Below are 23,049 nucleotides of genomic sequence, written 5' to 3'. Positions count from 1 at the left end.
TTTTTGTTTCTTTGAGACATACAGAAACCATGTAGGCAGTTTCTGGTGATGATGTTTTATTTCTGTTAGAGTAAAGTTAAAATACTTGGTTTGTTTACTGAAATGCAAAGTCAATACAGTCAGGTTTGTCTAATCTACGTGGTCTGTGCTGATCTGTTGCTGCGTCCCTTATTAAGTCTCTCATCTTGCAGTGGCTTTGGCTTTAAATCAGTTGAGAGCTTAATTGGCATGGTAATATAAACTCTTTGTTAAATATTTATTACATTACCTCACAAAATGCACATGCTAGACACTGAAAAGGCATGCTTCTGACCATAGTGCATGACAAATCTAAAGTGACAGCTTAAAGGTAGCAAAAAAGGAGTTACAAAAAACAAAGTAATTAGGTGTAGATATGTTCCATCAGTTTGATTTTTTTAAAACTAGGTGGCTTTTAGGGCTGTCGGTGCTATTAATGTTTAATTCCATGGTGTCTGTATATATTCATCAGGCATTCACATTCTCGTAAATTAACAGGTAAGGCACACAAATAAGATGTAAAGCACTTGACTTACCTTTTCTTGTGCCTGTGCTGGAAGGAGCAGGTTTTGCAAAGGCCACAGCCTTATTGATCTTGAAGGGCACTCTTGCCTTGGAGGTGCAAAGGTGGCTGTGGAGGTAGCTTACAAATGCAGTGTCAGGAGGGCTATCGCCGGCAGAAAGCAAAGAAATGTATTCTGGAGTCTGGAGAATATTAAGCTTTGGGAGTGTGATTTGTGTGCCTGTGCATGTGTGCACACATGTGAGAATCTGTTACATGATGTACGACGTCGTGAAAAGTGTGGTTTACAAAGTGCTCTGTTGCTCTATGCATTTACTAGCAAAATGACATTTTTAGACAACAGGTTTGTCTAAGTCTTGGACATAACTGTAGAAAATCTTCTCAGGCTGCGATTTTTTCCTGTATGTAATCAGTGATACTCAGCTAACAGGAGTATTAGAAGTCTCATGCGTTTGCATTCAGAATGAGCACACAGGTATGAGTTGGAAAGACAGGATGTTACAAAACAGGACGTTGTAAGGAAGAAAGTTAACCCTCTCCCTGCAGTTTTGAAAGAGGTAGTGATGTGTGGAGAGCTGTGTAGAAGATGAGAGTAAAAGCTACTCTTGTAGTAAAGGCCCTGGAAAGGTGTTTGAGCAATGTTCTGAAAGCAAGGCATGTGCATGCTGAAATTAATACTCTCATTTTAGTGCATATACAAGATCTAGATGGGTGGATCTAGACGTACTTCTTCACCACAGAAGCCAGTAATTGAATTACGGAGGGGAAAGTGATGTAAAACTTAAAACTATCACTATTTCAAAGTTTGTGATCCCTCAAAAAAGACAAGACGCACACGTGCACCTCCTCTTCCCCTGAACTGGTAATGTGCTTTGTCAAAGGTACCAGTTCTAACTGTATTTACTGTATTTTCAAACTAATGCTTTGGGAAAGCTCTTTGTTTTCTTTTCCTGTGAATTAACTCCTCTGTGCTAAACTCAAGGCTAGCTAGTGTATCATAACAGTCAAACACAAAAATAGCACTCTGAAGCACCTTCTCTGAATATAGAACTGAGTGATATTTCACCTGGTCAAAAAATGCTTTGGTACTGTAAATACTGGGTAATTGACGAAGACCCATTCCTATTCCAGCAATCTGTTTCTTTCTCTTTAAGCATATGCTGACTTTGACTGTCTAATGATAAAAATGTGTCTACAACCAACAAGTTTGTGGAACTTGTTAGAAACAGGAGACTAGCAGTCAATTTCTGTTCCACCCATTCATCTACTCAAGTTCCATAAAGTATTTCAAGATAGAAACAAATTCTGTTAATTGGTTCCCAGCTGGTGGTACTTAAGTTTTGGTGATGTGATGGAGCCAAGGATTTATGAAATCACTGGTCTTTCACTTTTGTGTAACTGTTCCATACCCTTTCTAAAGGGGGGGTGCCCCCCCATTTGGAAGCAGGTGCTATGGAGCAATACCTGCAGACAACAAAGGTACTTTGGAGTGCTTAAATTAGGTGTGACTGTAATACAGCATAATAGTGTGATTAGGATAGCCATGACAGTGTTCATTCTGTGATGTGTGCTGCTGCAGGTATTTTGTGTCTGGGTATGTGTTTCAGGAACAGCAATTATCTCCAAAATTGGAAGTCTGACAGAGGTTGCTAATATGTGGCTAGCTGCTTGGCCTAGAACATTGCCGGGAATTGGGGAAGCGCTGTTTTGACGCCCTGATGAATCACCAATTTCTTTGAGTCTTAATCTTTGCGAATGCTCTCGTTTACCGTGGAGGGCTGGGCTATGCATATTCTGGATCCTGTCAGTCCAGCTCCTTAATGGGTAGTTGAATGATGTAATACAAAAGGAATCAGTTGTTCATAAGCTGAATGGATTGCCACCTCTGCACTTCCAGCAGCTCTGTTGTTATTAGCATAAGGCTGTTGGTGTGTAAGGAGCTGGTGTTCCAGAGAGCATATTCTATAGTAAAGGCTTATTGGATTGCTTCTGTGGCCATGTAGAGTTCATAGATGTATCGAGTTCAGTGTACATGTAGTGGCAGCTATACCAGCTTTGAGTATATGTTGCACATATAGATGGAAATGTATAGACATCTGCCTACTGTGGTAGCTTGTGATGAATTAGACGCAATTGCTTTATCTGTTAGGGACTCCTTTCTAAAGTTCCAATATCACTTTCATTATTGAAAACAGCTAGCACTGGCAATCAGACTTCAGAAATTACACCTGCAGATGCTATCAGAATTTCACATGGGGCATGTTCAGGAATATACTGAGTTTTCAGTGTAGTTGTAGAGCGTATGGTTATTTTACTTAAAGCTTGTGCTGGGCTCTTTGGAAGTCTAAGTAGTGTATCACCTTATTTTGCTTTTAGATTTCTTGTGGTTTTTTGCACAAGTATCTAAACAGTCTTTTCCCTTTGGATGGGTTAATTTTCCCTCAGCCTCATATTGGCCCTTCCGTACTGGCTTCTGCAAATAAGCAACAATAGTGAATACCTCATTGGTGCTATTCATAAGGCGGGTTTCCATCTGTCTTGTTAGTGGAATTACAAACTTGCTTAAAACATTGTGTATTTCTGTTATTCTGTTAAAAGTGTTTATCAGTGTTTCTCAGTAGATCTAATGTTCTGCAATCTGTTTTCAAGCTAAGTATTTTATGATTACAGGATGCCAGTAATCTGACAGGGAAACCTGAGAAACAAAATATTAGTTAAATAGTAACTATGTTGAGAAAAAAAATTTGATAAATCTCATTTGGCAGAAACTTAATGAAAGGTTTGAAAGCTTTACGGTGATGTCTCTTGGCAGCTTTATGGTTTTGTTTTCGGTCACTGTTGGTATCCATATGCGTATTTTCACAGGTTGTGATGCTGTCACAGGTTGCCCCACAACAGAGTCTGACTCTGACTGTTGTTCAAACAAGGAACTGATGAATCAACAGACCAATGTCCAAAGTAGCTTGCTTTTCCATACCCTGGTGCTGAGGGTTTATGCTCAAATGTTTGGATGTATCCTCCTGGTTTCTGATTCTTGTTCTAGGAATTAAAAAGTAGAGCAAAAGTGAAGAATTTACTGGGGCATGGTTACTTTAAGTGCTGAGATACCTATATGTGCAGAATTTGCAGTCTTATCTCAGAGTTTCATTGCCATTCAATGTTGTTGCTGCCCGACAGATAGGGACAGAAATGGTCAGCATGTTGCTGTTTAAAGCAGCAAGGCAAACAATTTGGGTAAAATAGCGTTGTCTACATTGGCATGTCTCCAGGATCTTGGGTTTGTGTCCCTGCTCATGTTTAAAGCTTTTTTGTTCAATTCTTCATAATAAATGCCAAAAAAAATTATGCTATAAAGAAGAGAAGGGACTCTTTTTAATGAACATATGTTGCAGCTTAGCTTACAGTCTATTTTTTATGATTATAATTTTCTTGGTTAACACTGTGTATTCTAACTGCCTGGATTCAAGGAATCAGTTGAATTTTTAGAAGGGTCTGCACCCAGTTATTTTGACTTGCAAGGAAGAGTTATTGTCATTAAATCCAAGCTAAAATATTGGCAGTCCATCCTTTAACTGTGAGTCAAAACCTGAATTACCAGTAGTTTTGATTACAGTGATACTCCAGGAAGGTGGGGTGCTCTAACTGTGAACAAATGTGCACCCAGGAGGTGATAGTCTTCCATACAGTGTTTTAAAACTAAGCAAGATTTGCTTCTGGTTTCGGCAGAGCTTGTAATGGAGGATGGTAGCCTTTATTAAAAGAGGAAGTAATACTAAAATGACTGGATTATTTGGGTTAAATTCTATTTTTGGTGAAGAGGTTAATGAAATAATCATTGGCGAAGAACATTAGCTTCCTTTTCTTCTACAAAACCTTAAAGTTAAATGATTATTCTTCTGTAAGTAGTTACATTTCACGTTAGATTTGGTCCTGAATGTGTTTCAAAACTTAAACCTAACATTTTAGGTCAATGAATGCTTTTCAAGTCATCTGAAAAAAAAAAAACCTAAACCCCAGAGCTTGAGGGGAGTTCATCCCAGGCTGTTTGTTTTGCAGAATGACTGTTTATTGAAGTAGTCTTTGCATAGTCAAGGACTGCTGTATACATTTGTGTTAGGAGAAAACTTGTCACTGCACCTTTTTGCTTATTACTGGCATTATCAACATCTTATTTGGTTATATATGCCTCTTGCCTGGACTTTATGTAGTTACAGATCCTTTTCTCTCTTACTTTTCTCAGGCCTGTTGTGAGGGAAGATGTATTCCAGGAGTACTGTAATAGTTGTCCCACTGGTTTGCATCAAATCTTTCCCAGAATTCTAGTTCTCCGTGCATTTGAATATGAGACCCTTAGTGTTAGATTTCTGCTTCCCTGAATTAAGAGTTTATTGTATGGTCCCAGAATGTCATGATGAAGAACTTGGCAAATTGGCTTTGAAGCTATGTTTGTGTCTTAAATAATAATTCAAAGTACTAAAAATATTAAGGGTCCTGGAAATTCCAAATGCAGCTTTTGACCTCCTCTTGCTTAAGTGCAGCACTGATTGCAGACTTGAAACATGGAATCCAAGTAACAGCAGTATTCTAAGATAAGACTATTAAGATCTGTTAAAGAAGGTCAGACTTCCAAGCTCACCCTTGGAACTGCACTAAATATTAACCCTATAGCTTCAAGTGGTGTTTTTAATCTTGTCTTCTGTCATAAAATACTGTGTCTGCTTCTGCCAACTTCAGGACTTTTCTGAGGAAGATGTTGTTCATAAAATCCTGCCCAGCAGAGCTGGGTTAGTTGTTTCCTTTACCTTTGCCAAGTGTCCGGCCTGGAGTCACAGGCAGGCTGTGAGTGCCTCAGCCACTCTCTGGTAAGCAGTGTAGTGAAGAATGCGGAAAACTTAGAGTTGGTATTGGTAAATTGTGAGGAGGAACATTCAGTAATTGAAACAAGGAAGTTCGTTGTTCCCACATTGCCAAACTTGACACTCTTCATGCACAACATTTAACTTGTTCCCTCTAAGCAAGTGCTAAATCTCCTGGAACCTTGTCATGTGTTACAGCATTTGAAGATTTAGTGTTTCTTTGAAGAACTGGAAAAAGCCAAATAGACCATCAGTTAATGCATCTTAGCTTTAAAAACTTGAAGCAGCTAGTAAAATACTGTAGAACTGGCAGTTGTTTTGTTAAACAAACAGAATTTATGAAAAGACAAGTCCACTTACAGTGAGCCTGAGATGCTGGTGAGTACGTTATCCAACAAAGTTCAGTATCTTTCTAGTTTTCACTCCAAGTCAGGAATCAGTTTGTCTTAGACTGAAGCTGTCTCTCATGGTGAAAGTGCATCAGTCTCTGTAAACTTCACTGCTCTCTGTGAGCTCTTAGCATGTTTAATTGTTGCTTCCTTCAGCAGAGGACTAGGAAAATTATTTTCATACTTCCCTTCAGTAGCTACTTTAAAGAAAAGCAAATGCCAAAAAAAACCCCGTTAATCTCATTGGTTAAGTGAGAGCAGGCGAGTTACATGGGGAAAGAAGGGAAACAAAGAAAATACATTATTATGCAAGATATTATCTTTGCATAATAATTCCTCATATGTGCATGAATTCAGAGAAGATATTGTAGGTTGAGACAGACTTGGTGTCCAGAGGGCCAAAGTAAACTTACCTGCTGGAAATAAGATGTGTATCAAAATAAAGAACTATAGTTCATAGAAAAAAATATTGGAGAAGTCTTCTACGTGGCTTTTTCTTCGTGTAGTATCTTGGTTGGTTACGGGAAAGAGCAATATAAGCCTATTTTAAGAGTTCAAGAGTTTAAGCTACTGTGTAGTGTCCTGTCAATGACTATTTAGAAATAGTACGGGAATGAGCAATATTTTGTGAAATCCAGTCATTAGGGGTAACAGGTGTTTGCTGCTGCCTTACCTACTCCAGGGCAAGCTTGAATTTTCTCGCCAATTCAATTTACTGTTTCTAATCAATTGCTCTTCTGCTTTCTGTGTGTACAGAAGTGTTGTGCAGCTTTTGACTCATGTGACATTAGAAGCAACATGGATGATAATAGTTGATTAAGGTGAGATTTTGTATTTGATGGTGCTAAAATTTAGAAGCATATTTTTGTAATGCTTTCCATCATTTTTTCCAATCATTTAACATTTGCATGAAATGACAAAATTAATTTCTGCATCAGTGAGCAGTATTTGATATTAAATATTGGTATTAAATTAAAACCCTGGAACAGTCTCCCAGCTAATTTGTTGGCATAAAGATCTCTGAAGTTATTGAGAAGCTTTGACTTTTAGAGAAAATGCGATTAGCCTATCAAAGATCATCCCAATATATCTAGAATTAAAATTTGTTTAGAAAGTAAACAATTTTAGCAGTTAGATTTGTGCTTATTAGTAAAAATACCAAGACTTTTCTTTGTATTGCCTCAGCTGTACCTTTTGTTTACAGATCAGAATACTACTGCACTGGACACTTCAAGCATAGGCTGTTGCCTTGTAGCTTAGGGAGGTGTAACAGGTAAATGCAGGTGGATGGGAGTGTTACAAGAAATTAATGTGAGCAGTGGGTTAGTATAATATGTGATGCCTCTGCTCTGATGAGAACCTAATCAGTTTTTAAAATATATTGATTAAAGAAAAAAATCTTGCAGAAGGAGGGAGCTTCCATCACATTCTGCAGTTTCTCTTAGCCCATGTTAGGCATAAATACAAGGGGGTTTATATACTTAGTCATTATTTAGGCTGGCTGGTTTTATAAGATTATATGAAAAATTAGTCTGGCTCTATGGTTAGGCTCATTTAACAAAGGTATTCCAAATGTAGTTTGGAAGCAGAGGCAGATATGAAGTGCTGTGCAGAGTGTGGGGTCCAACTCCCAGCTTGTCCTTCTTTAGGCACTTTAAAGTGTTGTTTGCCCTGTGTTTAGGCTTAATTAGTTTTCTGATTATTTCAATGCAGAAGACCACTGGTTTGCAGTGGCCTATCCTTTCACTCTTTAATTCAGTACAGGCAGTCTGCAATCTGCTGGGGTTTCTCTTGTGAAGGTCCTGCAGGTATGTTGCTGTAGCTCTTACTTTCTGGTTTTGTTTTATTAAATTGTTATAGGAACTACCTGTGATGCTTTGTAGCGGGAGTAACAGCAGCAGCAGAGTGATGTGGACTTCAGCTATTCAGTTCTACTCAGAACTGAAGTACTTGGTTTGCAGTGCTCTGCTCCTCTGGTTTCCTAGAGTAGGACAGAAGGATTAATGCCACCAGGCGTTCAGCTTGGGTCCTCTCTCCTCTACTGCTCTTCTGGTGGTCACAGTAGTAAAGTGCATATGCAGGCAACTACTGTGTAGTTCTCTGTTTAACTGAAGAAGGGGGTGTTCAAATTTATTCAAATTCTGTTCTTGCTGGTGATGTTTTCTGTCCTGGAGAAGTAAAAAGTCACGCCAGAGCTGCGAGGTAGGGAGGAATTCAGATGCTCACAAATATAAGGGAGGGCAAGTGATGGAGCATTTTAGTGGAAAATTATTATACTTCGAGGTACTTACCTAATGTACTTGAGTAACAAATTCTTGATCTCTTTCCTGAGAAAATTAAAAGACCTTTTCCCTTCAGTGTGAGATGTTTTCTGCTTTTTGTAGGCCTCGGTAATGAATGTAAAATGTGTGATTCTACATTCAGCTTATCAAGAGAGAATGGGATTGTGGAGAACTATGATCATAAGTAATTTATATTAAGTTAGCATCCCACTTTTCTTTTCAGAATTGTCATGATTTGGCTGAGCTGCTAGCAATTTAACTCTGCCATTTGAGGGGTTGCTTAGAAAATGCGCAAATCAGGGAGTCAAGAGATGAATTTTCATTAAGTGTGATACTTTTTAAAATCATCATCTGATAAATATCTTATCTAACATGATAGTTATAATAGAAATTAAATATACATCTCTATGAATAACCTGCAGGGTGTGTGCTGTTAGTCCACTTACAGTGAGGAAAACAAGCTTGTGGCTTTGAGATGGATGTGCAACATGAAGCAACTCCTGTTAATTAATGAGTTGGATTTCTTAATGTAATGTGCTTCAGCCTGCAGTCAGGAGAGTGCTGCTTCAGACTTGAAAACTGAGAACAAGCCATAAGCAAACTGAAAACTGCTCATGACACAATCACACTTGTCTTCAAGGCACGTGACACTCTTATCAGGCGCAAAAATTTCCTCCCAGTGGCTTATTCCTGCTTGGTAGGCACTCCTAGTGTTCTTAAATGGTAAGAGTTTTGTTAAATTATATACCATTAAACATCTGGTGTATTGCATTACTGAGGAGGATATGATCCACAGGCTTCTTGGTCCATCTCTGGAGTGATGTTTGAGTGCACGTCAGATAGTAACTGTATGTGAAGCTTCTTGGTGTGCAGGAGGGCTGCAGAAATTCTGTGAGAGACCTTTGAGTGTAGTGAAATTATTTCATTTACTTTAGGCACATGTATTTAAAATACAGTGCATAAAAAGCTAGATACAAAAATGATAATCATTTTTTGTTGGTGGGGTCATTCTGTTGTCTTCTGTGCTGAGTTGACATCTTCTTGTTTGAGATGGTGAGTGAGTAAGACTGTAACTTTACCCTCTTCCCATTTTTCTTGCTCTTCACTGAAAGTTTTTCCTATGCCTCTACAGAGTCCTTATCATTTACCAGTATCAGGTTTCTTTGGTATTTTATCACCTTTGTTTAGTAACTTGCTGCTTGGCATCTTTTGGGCAGCTAATTACTGTAATGATCTCAATTTGCAGACTTGCAGAGTAATCAGTTCTGGTGTGCTCTTAATCACATAGGTTTCTGTGTGAGTGAGAATGCTCAGTAAATTATGAGACTTGTGAATTGCTTGGGAAGCCTTATACAGAGATGTTTCATAGATCTTTAAATAAAGAAATGCAACATTCCTTTTAAATAGCAAGTTTTACTGTTTCTCTTGAAATCTCAGCCTTTCTTAGAGGAGAGACTACATTTGAAAGGATAATTAATAGAACTACAGAACAATTTTGCATGCTATCAACCTTATAAACAACAGAAGGGTTTTTTAAAAAAAATACAAACTTGTGAAGTAGATGCAGCAGCAGCTCTAAATGATTTGTGCTTGTGTTTTCTGTTAAAGGATGTTAAAAAAGTACAGCATTAGGTTCTAGGTTCTTCTGACACTATATTTCTTGCTAACACCCGGTTGCCTTGTGCGTTTTGAAATGCCTTGAGTCAGCCAAGTGTCCTGTTGCAGGTTTGCCCCCAGTGCTTATGTCCATGTTCCTCTTCAGGAACCCAGAAGTTGCATTATTCTGGGGAGTACTGGGGCATAAGTAATTTTCTTGGCAGGAAGGAAAACTGAAACAAATCCAGTGGTACTTTTCTCGGGGTTTTTTGAAATCTAACTTTCCAGCCACTATGCTGGCATGTACACTGGATGCATGTACATTTTGAAACCTTCATCTGACAGACTTGCATGAATCTCTGGGTCTAAACACTAAGCTCCAGATGTGAATTTTCAGCTTCTTCCCCAACTGTTTAGCTAATCAGCAGTTAAACAAATTGAGAACCTTGTGATGATTTTTAATAGAAGTGCATTCAAAACTTCTGTAGACACATGCTGTGACTAAATATTTGTTATGTCATGTCAGCTTTTTAATTGCTGTTATGTAATAGAGATTTTACAATTGATGCAGGCACAGTGATGATTGCAGAGATTGCCACAAACAGATATACTTTTGCTGTTGTTAGATTTCTCATTCGCAGCTATTTTATCTGCTGTGGTAATACTACATCTTCACAGTATATTTTATTTTAAATAATGCCATCCTTTGAAAGCTGGATTGCTTGTGAAATCTGCTCTGTAAAGAAACTGAGAAGGGAGAGATGGAAGCCCCTGAGTTCTGTCATAAGTTTTCTCTGTGAGCATGATACAGCTTGGATGATGTGATTCATCTGCAGAATGGTAACATGTGCCCCGTGCAGCAGGATGATGGGTCAACTCTAACAGCTGAGATCTTTTTTTGAAAGTATCCTAAACAGCCACCTGATGAAAATTGAAAGTTTGTATCACTGCTTATGACACTAAGAAGGAAACTTCCAGCCTTTCAGGATTAGGATTTTTCCAGTTTTTCTTGATGATGCTGCATAAGCTTAACCATATATCCTGTATCTGAGTTGGCACCTTTACTGGGACGGAGAACATGATTAACTCTTGACATACTACATATGCTTTGGGTGTTCACAATGTTGGTGAAACTAATAAAGAAAAGTTAAACTTTGTTTAAAGAGAAGCTAATGTATGAAATTTGTAGCATACTTTTGAAAAAGGCAACTCTTATTTCTCATATAAATGTCTATATGATGTCCTCAGCAGGTGCTAAAACTTTTCAGAGCTGAGCTCAGTGGTAGGTAGCTCTGATTACCTCTGCTGTGTTCTCGTGATCCTCATGGGTACATAAGTGTGTGGTAGATGGTGAGAAAGTATGTTCCCTCTCACAGTAGAAGGAGGATTTCTGGCCTGCAGCTGGAAGTTTGTTATGAGGCTTAAGTTAAGCAGTGCACCTCTGTTTGGAAAACATTTTAAGCTTTCTCATGTTACTGAAGTGTATTTCTGTATTAGCCTTGTGAAAACTTTATCTTAATCTGTGTTTAAAGTTTCTGAAATGTTTGCTAGGAAGAGTTCTGCACAAAGCCAAGCTCAAATCTATTTTTGTTTGTACTTGCTGGAAGAGCAGTGAAAAGTTCTTTTATTCTAGTGAGCTTTTTTTGTTTTATGGTGTTGCTGTTTGCAGGGTGAAAGTTAGTTGTCAGCACTTGCATTTGTAAATCTCTTTTTAAGGGCTGATTACTCTGGGCTGAAAGTTGGCAGGCAAGATCTCAGCCCTAGAGCATTGTTTGGGGTTTTGCATGTTTTTAAATAACAGATCTATCTGACTGATTTGATTGAGGGAACTGCATGCTGCTACTCAGACTGTAGTAACTCTAGATAGTGAAACAGACTGCAGAAAAGCACACTTTGAATATGAATTAGGAAAATTAAAGATGTCTATTAATGAAAGCAGGAGGGTCGGGGGCTACACTCCAGGGAGGTTTTTGGGAAGGTCAACAAGAGCAGTAGTGGTTTTGTTTGCTGTGTAACAATCAAGTAGGTAGGTGTCTTTTCCAAACTGTTTGCAAGGTTGTGGTGCATGTGGATGCAGTGTGTTTATAAATACCCTCAGACAGTTGCACATTAAATCTGCCCGTACTAAGATACCTAAACCTGCACTAAAATGCAGTGTAAAGGTTAGTCTGATGTTGGCACCATGCTAACACACACGTGTGGCTTTTGGATGAGAGCAGTCCCAGCTCTGCTTGGCTTGGCACCCAGGCAAGAGTGATCATGTGGTTGTCTGCACTTCTCTGTATAGTCATCCTGTGGGCCATTGCTGGTTTGTATCTGGTATCTTCTGAAATGATGGAATTCTTTTAACTAAATGGTTTTGAAAATACTTGGCAGTAAAGAACCATGCTGTCAACTTTTAAAAAAAATCAAAACACTAAAACCCCCCAAAAACTTATAAAAACCTCAAAACAAAATAAGCAAACAAAAAAAAAATCAACCCCTCCCCCCCACCAATAAATCCCTTATATTTTTATTTGTGAAAATGGTTGTGGATGTTGCAGAGTGAAACCAGTAGGCTGAAATACCTGTGTTGCTCAACCAGGTGGTCTCAGACCCTCCTGAAAAATATTCTTGTAACTCCTCAGGTTAACCACTCACCAGATATCAGCAGGGACAGATCTGTACAAGTGAAGGGTGACTGCCCCCATCAGCCTCAAACTAATGAGAAAACAAGTAATAAGGCACTCTTCCCCTTCATGTTGCAACTACTAGTTTTGCAGATGGAGCAGTGTATTACAGTTTTGGGGAAAGCAAGCATGGTTGAATATTACTCAGTTTCTAAAGAAAAATGTTTTTACCTGTATTTTAAACTTCTCTGTCTTGCCTATTTACAGACCAAGTTTGGACTACTTCTGATAATTCTCAATAAAATCTAGGCAGTTTCTCTTGGGATAGATAGTTGTCAAAATAAGTATTTGAATGTCTGTAGTAGGGTCAAGAGCAGAGTTACTTTCAAGTTGTTGAGCTTGACTTATTACTCTGTGATGACCAAATGACAAGCCAGAAGGATACAATGATTTACTGTATGCATTTGCAGAATTGAAATTAATGGGTGCTTCTAAATCAGTGAAACACTGGCACAGGTTGCCCAGAGAGGTGGTGGATGTGCCATTCCTGGAAACATTCAAGGGCATGTTGGACAGGGCTCTGAGCAACCTGATGTAGTTGGAGATGTCCCTGCTTATTGCAGAGGAGTTGGACTAAATGACCTTCAAAAGGCCCTGTTCAACTAAAAAAGTGCTCTGTAATTCTGTGATGAAAAAATTGTCATTTGATTCTGATAGCTCAGTGTTCTGCTCTAGGTAGTGCTATCTCTATCCCAGACGGGTTTGCCAACTTGCATTTTTCTCCTGAATATCTCCTGCTTATTGCAGCAACATGTATTTATCCAAAGATACATTGAACTGCTGACTGGTAGACCATATTTTTCAAAGTCATGGGCAAGTTAACTCTTCAGCTGGATGATAATTTTTATTGCTGCATTAAAATGCTCCATTTAACTTGTCACTAATTTGGCTGATAAACTCTTTAAAACAGTGAATCCTTACCCGTGGTTTCTAGAATTACCAGCTATTGATTGTGGTTTGTGTAAATAAGCTTTTATATGAAGATATATATCAATACTAATGAAAAACATGCTAAAACATATCCTATGGAGAGCTTTTAACATTCCATGATTTTTATTGGTTTTCTTTTTCTGAAGTAACACTGCCATTTTCTACAACCCTTGTATTCTCTGGCATGATAGTCATGGGAGTCTGCAGCCATGGAGGTTTTGTTCTCTAGGAGTCCAGTAAGTGGCAGCTCTACAGTAGAGAAGGTGGTATTAACTTTCCAGAACAGCCCTGCATGTGAAGTCATTTTGAAGTATCTCACAGCCAATGGGATTTGGCAGCTGAGCACTTCATATCCTGCAGACTTGTAGCTGTGGGATGTATTGAGTGAAGAAAATTGCAACAGAAGCTCCCTCCTTCTGGGTTTGGGATCTTTCTGTATGGCTTGCCCATTTGCAGAAAGGCAGTAGCTGATCATTGTTAAAATCATGGGATTTGGAAAGCAGGTTTTATCCTCTTCAAACAAATTACTTTATCGCTGTCATTTGGAATGCTACTTTGATCCTTAATGATCAAAATTCAACTTAAATATATGGGTTTGACATTGTAATTACTTGTTTACAAGGTGAGTGGATTTGGTGTGGTGTGTATCACAACAAATCTGTGTATCTAATGAGAATATGATTATTAGTCTGAGTAGTGCAAAGAAAGTTACCTAGAGCTTCAATCTAGATGTGGCTTGTGAGAAGCATCTTGTGTAATCTCATCTAAGGGACTTCTGAAAAGCAGTAGAATAATATGCTGCTCTAATTGCTGGTGGCTTGCCCAAGAAATTTGAAGTTGCAACGTGCACGTTGCAGTTGTGTGTTGTCAGGTTGGCTGACAACTTGTCTATCCTCAGCTGGAATTAATGATTTAGCTGGATATTTTGTTCTTGATGGCCAGTCAGCAAACACTTTAAAGGATACATGTGTAGTGGAACTTCACTTTTTGTTTGATAGACTCACATGATCGTAGTTGTTTCCCTTCCCTTCTTTTATCCATAGACTTACAGAGTTCTGGTGCTAAAACTATGTACCAGAGGATGGAGGAGATTGCAGCATGACTCTGGAAGGGCTGATCCTAGAAGAGAATGGGAATATGTGAGATAAGTAGGTGACAGAAGGATGCAAAGAGGTACCTGAGCATTGATTTGGGGATCAAAATGCTGAGTAGATACCACCATGGCTGACTGAAACACATTTGTCTTTCTGTAAAGTAGACTTTAGCCTATGAATCCGGACTAAAGTGTGTGCCCAAGGTTAGTATGAACAGCAGTGGAGGTTATGTACAGCAAGCATGAAATGAGTAAGGAGTCTTTGGCTCTTTTTAGAAAAAAAAAAAAATTAGTCCAAAATTTTGAAAGGCTAAACACAATTTCTTTACAAAACATGAACAGAAGTGTTCTCCAAGAGGCTTAGACACTTTCTGCAGTGTTAATGTGCCTACATATTCCCGTGCATGGCTTTGAGCAACACAGAGTCTGGCTATTTTATACTACTTTTGAAAATGCTTTCATCCTGAGGATGATTTTTGTTTATTTTATGAAAGACATCCTGAATGAATTCCAGACTTCATTACATAACCTTTGAGTATATTTGTGTGTAACACTGTATGTGAGGGATAGTGTAATTTTTTTAGTTTTATTTTAATGTGGCTTTTGTCTGTGCCATTTCTTCCTTACTTAAATAGTTTCTATTCCAAGCTGAGAGACAGAGTGTTAGGAAAAGAAACTTCTGAGAATATAGTAGTGACACAGTACATGTGTTTCTTTTGAAAACATATTTTTCGTGCTGACTTTACATCAATAGCACAAAGTGATAAGCAACTCTCCATATAAGCTGAAATGTTCATCCTCTTGGAGATGTCAGTGTATTTGTTTCCTCAACTGTACAAAATATATTTTGCATAATCCTGTAGTACAGGTGTCTGAATCAGTTCATAGGTGAACATAGTAGTTTTATTTGAAAATTTTGGAATATATTCAGTCAGTTGTACTTGGCATTTGCTTTTGTCCATTTCAAAATGTAGCGTAAAGGAGATTCCATGAAAGGCCATAATACCACAGACTGAAACAAAGACTTCTTTACTCCAGTGTTGGAATCAAGGTAGCCTAAAAGGAGCTTATGCTCCTAAAGAATGGAACAATACCATTAACTTCCATGTGCTGCAAATCTTTGCATTTTCATTTTAAGGAGATTGTATGAGGTTTGGTGTCGCCAACTTGAAGGCAATACATTTCTCTCATGCATTGTTACATATGCAGTACTGGAATTTCCGTATGAATAAGAAACTAAAAAAGCATTTTGCATCTTTTTAGAAAAGAAAAAATTAAAAAGCCTGATTTTCACACCCCAATATTTACTTTGAGACTTCATGCTTTAAATTAGCTTTTATTGTTTTTTAAAGACTTTCTTTTTAAAATAACAATATTAAATAATAGCATCAAATTTCACAGTAAAGTCACTGTCAGACTTTCAAGCCTACTCAGTTTTTTACTTGTTTAATCAAATACAATAAGATTTTGGGATGATAGAGCTGAAGAACTGGTTCAGCATTACTACTCCAGGAGAACTGTTGTAACATGCTGCTTAAATTTTGCAAAGATAAAGTGACCATCAAACTAGTTAGAAGACGGGTTAGTTTGTGACTAAATGTTTCTTACTGAGTGGAGTCTGCCAGGTGGTATGAAGAAGTCACGGTTTGAAATCCAGTCTGAATAATTAAGGTGAGAATCAAAAGAAACTTTCCCAAGGAATTTCCCTGCCCAGCGCTGTGGCAAGTGTTCATCTGTAATCCCAAGGCAACCAGTGACCAGTTGGTTGAGTGTATCTGCTTTATCCTCATCTTCTGTTTTCTCTGGATGCATAATCCCGGCTGTATTGTGTGGAAGCGCTTTGGGCCTTTGGTCAGAATCAGGGTAGTGTGTCTGGAGTGGCTGCGGGTTCTTGGGAATTTCAGCAACCACTTACAGAATCTTTTGTCTTCCTATTTCCACAGCTTACAAAGGTGACCAGTAAAGTTCTCTCTGAGCAGCCAAAAAGCAGACAGCTCATGACTTCTGATCAGGACACTAAAGTTGTGGCGGAACCGCAGGTGCAGCAAGTACAAGAAGTTAAGGACGGTTCTCATCTAGTAAGTATTATAATTGCGTGTTCCCCTGGTGTAAGTGTTGTATGAAACACTGTTTTTACTATGTCTTAATCAAAATTGTAGGTCAGAACATTGTAGAAGACAGTTGGCTGACAGCATTGCAACATTAAACAGCTAGAACAGAGCTGTTGGAGGTGGTAATTCTCCATTTTGAGTAGGAACCTCAACTTAACTTTGCTTCAGCCCTGTGGGGGGATTTACATAAACTTCAACCTATGGCAGTTTGCAGCCATTTAAGGTACAAGGCTTTTTAGGCTGTGTAGGAATTGTATCACCAATCTTGAATTAGGTTCTTGCTCACACGTTACCATGTGAGGAAAATGCAGGGAATGCAGTTTGTATGTATGTGTAATTGAAAAAAGCACAAACCCATACAAGCAGGAGTTTGCAATCTGTAACAAGAATTTTGCTCAGTCAGTTCTGCCAGATGGCACGTGCTGCTGTTTCTGTGCTGCTGTGCAGGATCCAGTAAGTGGCTGTATGGGATGCTTTTGGCACATCGTACAGTAGTATCATACAGTGTGTATATGTTGCAGTGAATGTTACATATGTCTTCAAGAAGATTGAGTACTTGATTTATATTCAAATATATTAAAATTTTCATCTTTGTTAACTGTATATTGGGAGGACATCTTGAAGGGTTTGGTTTCATTGTGTGTTCTGCCAGGCACTTTGCTTGTGCTGTGCTAAGCAGCAGATGCTTCCTGCTTCCAACCTACCTTGCAGCAACCACTAAGGAGCATTTTGAAAAACTCTAAACATGTGCTTTTCTAAACAAGCTGGTGCACTTTTTGTTTGTTCCTCTCCCCTCCCCCCTTTTTTTTCCTGAGTTCTCTTCTCTGTTACATTTCTCAGGTGTGAATTTTGACTTATTTGACAGTAGAAGAAAAAATTAAACCTGGTTTTCTGCCATACATCTAAAAGTTGGCATTAGTGCCGATAAACCAGTGTGTAAACTTGAGTAAGAGGGGTTTGCAGATTTTCCTTCAAAAGCTTGGAACTGTCTTTGCAGTTCATCAGGAGCATTAGCATTAAATGCAATTTGATGAGTTTTCATATGGATGCTAGTTCTTTTAATCTGACATACTACAATTTTTACTAAAAAAAAGAAAAAATAGGATCTAAATCTTAATTCCTGTTCTTCCCTACATATTTGGAGAAAGAGAGTAACCATTTATTTAAATTTCAGAAGACCTTACTGTTCTTTTCATGAGAAGGCTGGTGTCAATTTAGATGCTATGGAATGTATCTATAGTGCTGTAATGGTACATTTCAAATAACTTGTTCTTATGTGATTAAAGCTTTTCTTTGGCTGAATATTTTATCTGAAAAATATGAGACCTGTGGCTTATTAAGTTTTAAGTTATACCAGTATGATACTCTTATATGCACAGCATCAGAAGGTCATTATGTTGTAGGAGCATAATTACCAATATATTCTGTTAAAAGTGGTGTTTTCAAAATGGTCTGTTCTGTAATGCCTTGCTTACATGAGTTGATTTTTGCCAGTGCTTCAGGACTTCACTTGCAAGTTTTGGGAACAAGCTGTAGTTGGAGAAAAACTTCAGAGTGCAGGAAAAATTAGCAAACTAAAATCATTAAGATTGCATCTTTCCATGAATGTGATAGGAAGGAGAAAAACTTCTGTAATCCTGGCTATTGCCTTTAGCAAGTATATACTCAAGGTGAAGTGAAAATCACCTGGTGTTTCTTGTGTCTTAATTATTTTGAGATCAGAGGGCTACACTGCAAAAAGACATAGATGCATGTTTGTGCTGATCATTATTTCAGTGTACATTTGATATGAGGCCATACTGCCATGGCACCTAGTGAAGTTTCTAGGAGTCTTTTTGTAATAGACTTACAAGAAATGTGCTGAATTGTGTTCCCAGCTGTTTTGGCTGTGCTGTTCCACTGGGATCTCTTGATATACCTTGTCCAAATGCTTTTGTTCAGGAAGAAAGTTACAAAATTTCTATGGGGAATTTTGATGCACTTCTGTAGATCCTGTGGAAATAAGTAGTAGGCTAGTTCTTAATCTGAAGTGGTTATATAAAGTGTTTTTTTTTTTTCTCTTAGAACAATAATTAAATTTTTCTGATTATAACTTTAGTCATTCTGTTATTTGGCAAGAACAAAACTGAACACATTCTACTGTGAGTAATTTTGAATAGGTAATCAATAGTGACTAAATTAAAATGCAAGTTTTGATGTTGTGATGGAATCCTTCAGAAATCACTTTCCAGGGTTGCTGCTTAAAGATACACAGGTCACTAACATTTTTCAAAGGCTTAACCTCATCGAGAGGGAAACAGTCTTTTCTTCTCCCTTGAAGTAGCTATGAAATTATGCTATTTAATGCATAATGTAGATCAGTCACTAGCCTAGTGTGGTTCATTTCCAGCACAACTATTCTTGAGTTGATTTTAGTAGTATTTAACAGCAGAATTTTGATAGTTTTGCACACAAGTCATTTGAAGGAAATTTGCATCTTGAGGATCTTCATGGATTTCTTTCAACAGTAGCTTAGACTTACACATTGGAGATACATAACTTAGAGGATGCTAGCAGAATCTTAACTTTGATGGTTTTCATAGCTTTGGGAGTTAAATGTGCTGTTTTTGCAACTTCTTTAACCTAGAGGTGGACTTTGTCACTTCAGGTGACATCTGTCAATGGACTGTTTGTATCCTGATTGACAATTACTCTTTCTGAGAAAGCCCTTGTTAGGCTGGACCCAGGAAAGTCAGTGTTTAAGAAATGTTTGACTCAATTTTAACTCACTTCTGTGTTTCCTTTTCAATAGTAACTCTTTCCTGCTAAAAATTAGAGGTTGCTCTGAGACAAGAGGCCAAGACCCAAATCCCATGGTGGAGGTAGTTTGTATGTCCTGTCTCTGCCAGACAGAGTTTAACTGACCTTTAATGCTAAAGGTATGCACAGTCTTTTTTGTTGCTTGTTGAGCCTAAACTCTTCCTCTGCCATGCTCACATTTGAATGTGTGGCTTCTCAGAGCACTTTGCAATGACCGAAGAATTTTCTTTCCTTGATTAGCCAAATTGAAGACCTGATCTGGAAATTCGAACTTTAGAAGGGATTCTTGTCTTCAAAGTGACAGCAAGTTCTGCAAATGTGTGTGCCAGTGCAGGATGTTACAGTGGGGCTATTTAAACTTGCTGTCTGATTGCAATATGAGCATCACCCATTCTTTCCTTTTTTTTTCCCTAGCTGAATAATTTGGTGCTGCTGTGGGTTTCTGCTAATGGGAATTCAAATCTGTGTGGTACACAGATTCTTGTCAATGCTTATAGGTACTGTAAATACAAGTTCAGTCATACCATTGTTCAAAGCAGAGGAAAAATAACTAGAAATTCATGAAAGATGGCACTGAATTGTACTTCCCAAAAATGTTTTCCTTAGGAAGTACTATAAAAGGATGTCTCAGGCTTATTGGTGCTAGATTGTTGTGCAAAAATCCTTTTGCAGTCCATTCAAGAATAAGCCTCAGAAGAAAAAGGAACTTAGATTTACTAGTTTAATACAGGACCATGTACTCAGTGAAAATTCAGTATACCGTATAATCCTCAGATCATTTGACAATACACAGTATTACATGCAGTATGTGCCAATTTAAAGTTAAGTAGCAGTTTGTATAATGAGACAATAATTCAAGAGATCACGACTAGCTTTAAACAAGCAATGGTAGAATTAGACCTTAAACTGGACGTATACAGTATCAGCATCATGAAGGATCAGTACTGGTTGGTGTTTGCTCTTTCTGTCATGGTATTCTAGATTTAGGCCATAAGAAAAGTGTATAGGCCATAAGAATAGTTTTGTACCTGTAGATGACTTCTAATGCTCATGTTTAATTGTTTCAATGTGTTGAATGTGTACTTAAACTCTTAGCAGTCCATTAACCATGATCTATTGGAAGGAAAGTTAAGCAATTTGACCAGCTGTTTCCAAGAAGCCTGCAGTAGTGTCACTGCAATATCTGTTGTGGTGCTGCTCTTCTCTGTTCCCTTAACTGATGGTGGGCATGGCATTGGGTATGGCCTGGGAGTGCAGCATAATCACTGTTTCTTCAGGACTTGTTACAATTGCATGACTTTATCATAGAAAAAGAGTAAAGGAAGTTAGATGTCAGTAGGTTGTAAGGACTGTTTTGATTTATGTTATTTTAACTTTAAATCTAGATTATGTTTTAAAACTTAGGCCTATAAGGCTATATCTGGGATAAACCCTTACTCCTTGGCAAAGAACAGATACATGGAGAAATAAAAGATGGATAAGTACACTCACATTAATAAGCATGTTGACTTCTTGCCTTCTGCCTAGGTGTGTGAAGGACATAGGACTAAATGCCTATTAAAAAAAGCAATTGTTCGGGTTATGAAAGTGCTGCTTCAGTGCATTTTTGTTTCATGGAGACAGAAAACCTGTTTAGGCTTTGAGTAGATGAGAAATATACCAGAGCTAAAATATGCATGAATAAAGGGGAAAAAAAAACCAACCCAAAACCTACTCCCCAGCCAAGTTGGGCTCTGAAGTAGCAGAGCATGAACTCTGTTAAGTGCTTTTCAAGTTGGTGGCAGTGTTTAGCTTAGCCAGAAGGTGCCTCGGGTGATGTAGCATAACAAGAGTGGCATTTTCTGCTTAAATTCATGTTGCCTTTTTTTTTTTAAAGTTGTGATCTCAAAATAAATAGTATTGAGAAATTTGACTTAATGAATGTGCACTGTAACTGCTTAAAAATAGAAATTATCCCTGGAACCCTAAGATAAAAACAAAGGAACAAGTACAAAATGTGCCTTTGCACATGAGAAGGGTATGGGAAAACTGGAATAAGTTTCTGCTTGGGCAGAAACTGCTTCACCCCTTTTCTTCCATTAGTTGATAGGAGAAGTGGTTGTTAAGGCACTGGAAAAGTGGACTTCGCTGTGGTCTGTCTCTTAAAGACACTTAGCTCCTCTCTAGAAAGCACGAGTTAGTAATGGTTAAAACACAAAGGGAAAAATCTTGCTATTTGTTCACCTGATAAGGGAGTTTTCTGAATAGTTGTGAACTTTTTAAGTATTACTGTGACTTTAAGCTGACATTAAAAACAGTTAAATTGTTTGTTCGTGGCATTTTTTCAAAAAAACTATTATAAGTAACTCCCTCCCCCTTTCCCTGTTCTCAGTTCCAGGGAATGCTAAAGAGAGGAGTGACTTGGCATAGTTTTCAGTCTGGATCCAAGCATGTTGAATAACTTTGTCCCATGGGAGAATTAAAAAAAATGCAGCAGATGGCAGCAATGATGCATCAGACTTCCTATCCTTAGGAACAGTGTAGCTGCAGGCACTTGGAGTCTTCCTGGGTTGGATAAGGGGTAGGGGGAGGGTAGTTTTCCTCTGATCTTAGTTTGCAATTTCGAAGCAGACTTGCTGAAGAGAGGATATACTTTTTAGCCAATTCAGCAGTGTTTTATGGTCAGAGTTAGTGGAATATTAGTTGCCATAAGGTACACAACCAATGAAAAATAGCACTGAGTTCAATGTTTGTCAAATGAAAGAACATTTGAAATAGAGTTTAAGGGTCTGTCTTGTCTTACACTCTTACATACTTTCAATATCTTTTAAGTAACAGAGCAGAGTGGTGCTGTAGTTGTACACTCTAAGCTCTCTGAAGTATGTGGTCCAAATTTGAAATAATAGCAGTGAATTTGAGAGAAGGTCTGAGCAATATGAGGTAATGGAAAGGCAGAAAAGAAAAACTGTTTAGAGCAGAAAAAGATTGCTGGGTATTTTAAGCTTTTTTATTGGGCTTTTATTTTTGAAGAAACAGAACCACTTTTTATTAGCAACTACAAGAACTTACAGTAGTTGAAGTATTTCAATATGTAAATACATGTGTATAAAAATCGTTTAGTTGTTATAAGGTCAGAAGGAGTCTGTATATGTACAACAATGAAAACTATACTGAGGATGGACTTATGGAAGGAGTAGCATTCAGTGAAATTACTTTTTAAATATTTTTGAATTTTTAGTAAAAGTATACACAGTTTTCTTCTGAGGTTAAGTATGATTAATCCTGTCACAGTACCACGAGGTGCGTAAATAATCTTGAGGCCCCCTTCAGTGCTGTAGGTCACTGAGGAATTATGTATTCTTTTTTTTTATGCAGATAACAAATTAAAAAAAAAAGGCTTGGAACAGAATTAGCTTCTGATAACGTACAATGACTGCTCAATGGAATACATGAGGTCTTATCTATCTTTAGCTTGTTTTTCCTAAAGAAGTAATGGTGGTGTAAGTTCAGCTCTGGGTTAAGGGAGGAGAAGGAGAAAATGGTCCAAAATGTTTTTGATCTACATGTCAGATTTAAACATGTAAAGCCAGAATGCATTTATCCTTGTATGGAAGGTGGGAGTTGTATTAAGTATGAAGACCAGTAGTTTCTGGCACACGTGGGCGTTTTGAAAGATGTTATTTAAATATTTTAATTATTTGGATGAATAAAACTTTTTAGGAAATCAAACAATAGAAGATCACAAGACACGGTAATACTCGTAAACTGACTCTAATCTCATTAGGAGTATTTGGTTTGAATATT

The 23,049-nt window shown here is 37.9% G+C and overlaps 1 protein-coding gene across 1 annotated transcript in view; it reads left to right on the top strand.

The window, feature by feature from the left end:
- Positions 1 to 16,299: 16,299 nt before the first annotated feature.
- LARP4B (La ribonucleoprotein domain family member 4B) overlaps positions 16,300 to 23,049 on the top strand; it is a 38,934-nt gene continuing 32,184 nt past the window's right edge. The window contains exon 1 of the mRNA XM_008629663.2: positions 16,300 to 16,434. Within this exon, the coding sequence (XP_008627885.1) occupies positions 16,354 to 16,434 (81 nt within the window). The 5' untranslated portion in view covers positions 16,300 to 16,353. The remainder of the gene's footprint in view (positions 16,435 to 23,049) is intronic.

Source organism: Corvus brachyrhynchos, unplaced genomic scaffold, assembly GCF_000691975.1.
Source record: "Corvus brachyrhynchos isolate BGI_N302 unplaced genomic scaffold, ASM69197v1 scaffold52, whole genome shotgun sequence".
NCBI lineage: Eukaryota > Metazoa > Chordata > Aves > Passeriformes > Corvidae > Corvus > Corvus brachyrhynchos.
Note: the sequence above shows the minus strand (reverse complement) of the source record. Positions and strands in the feature narration are given on the sequence as shown.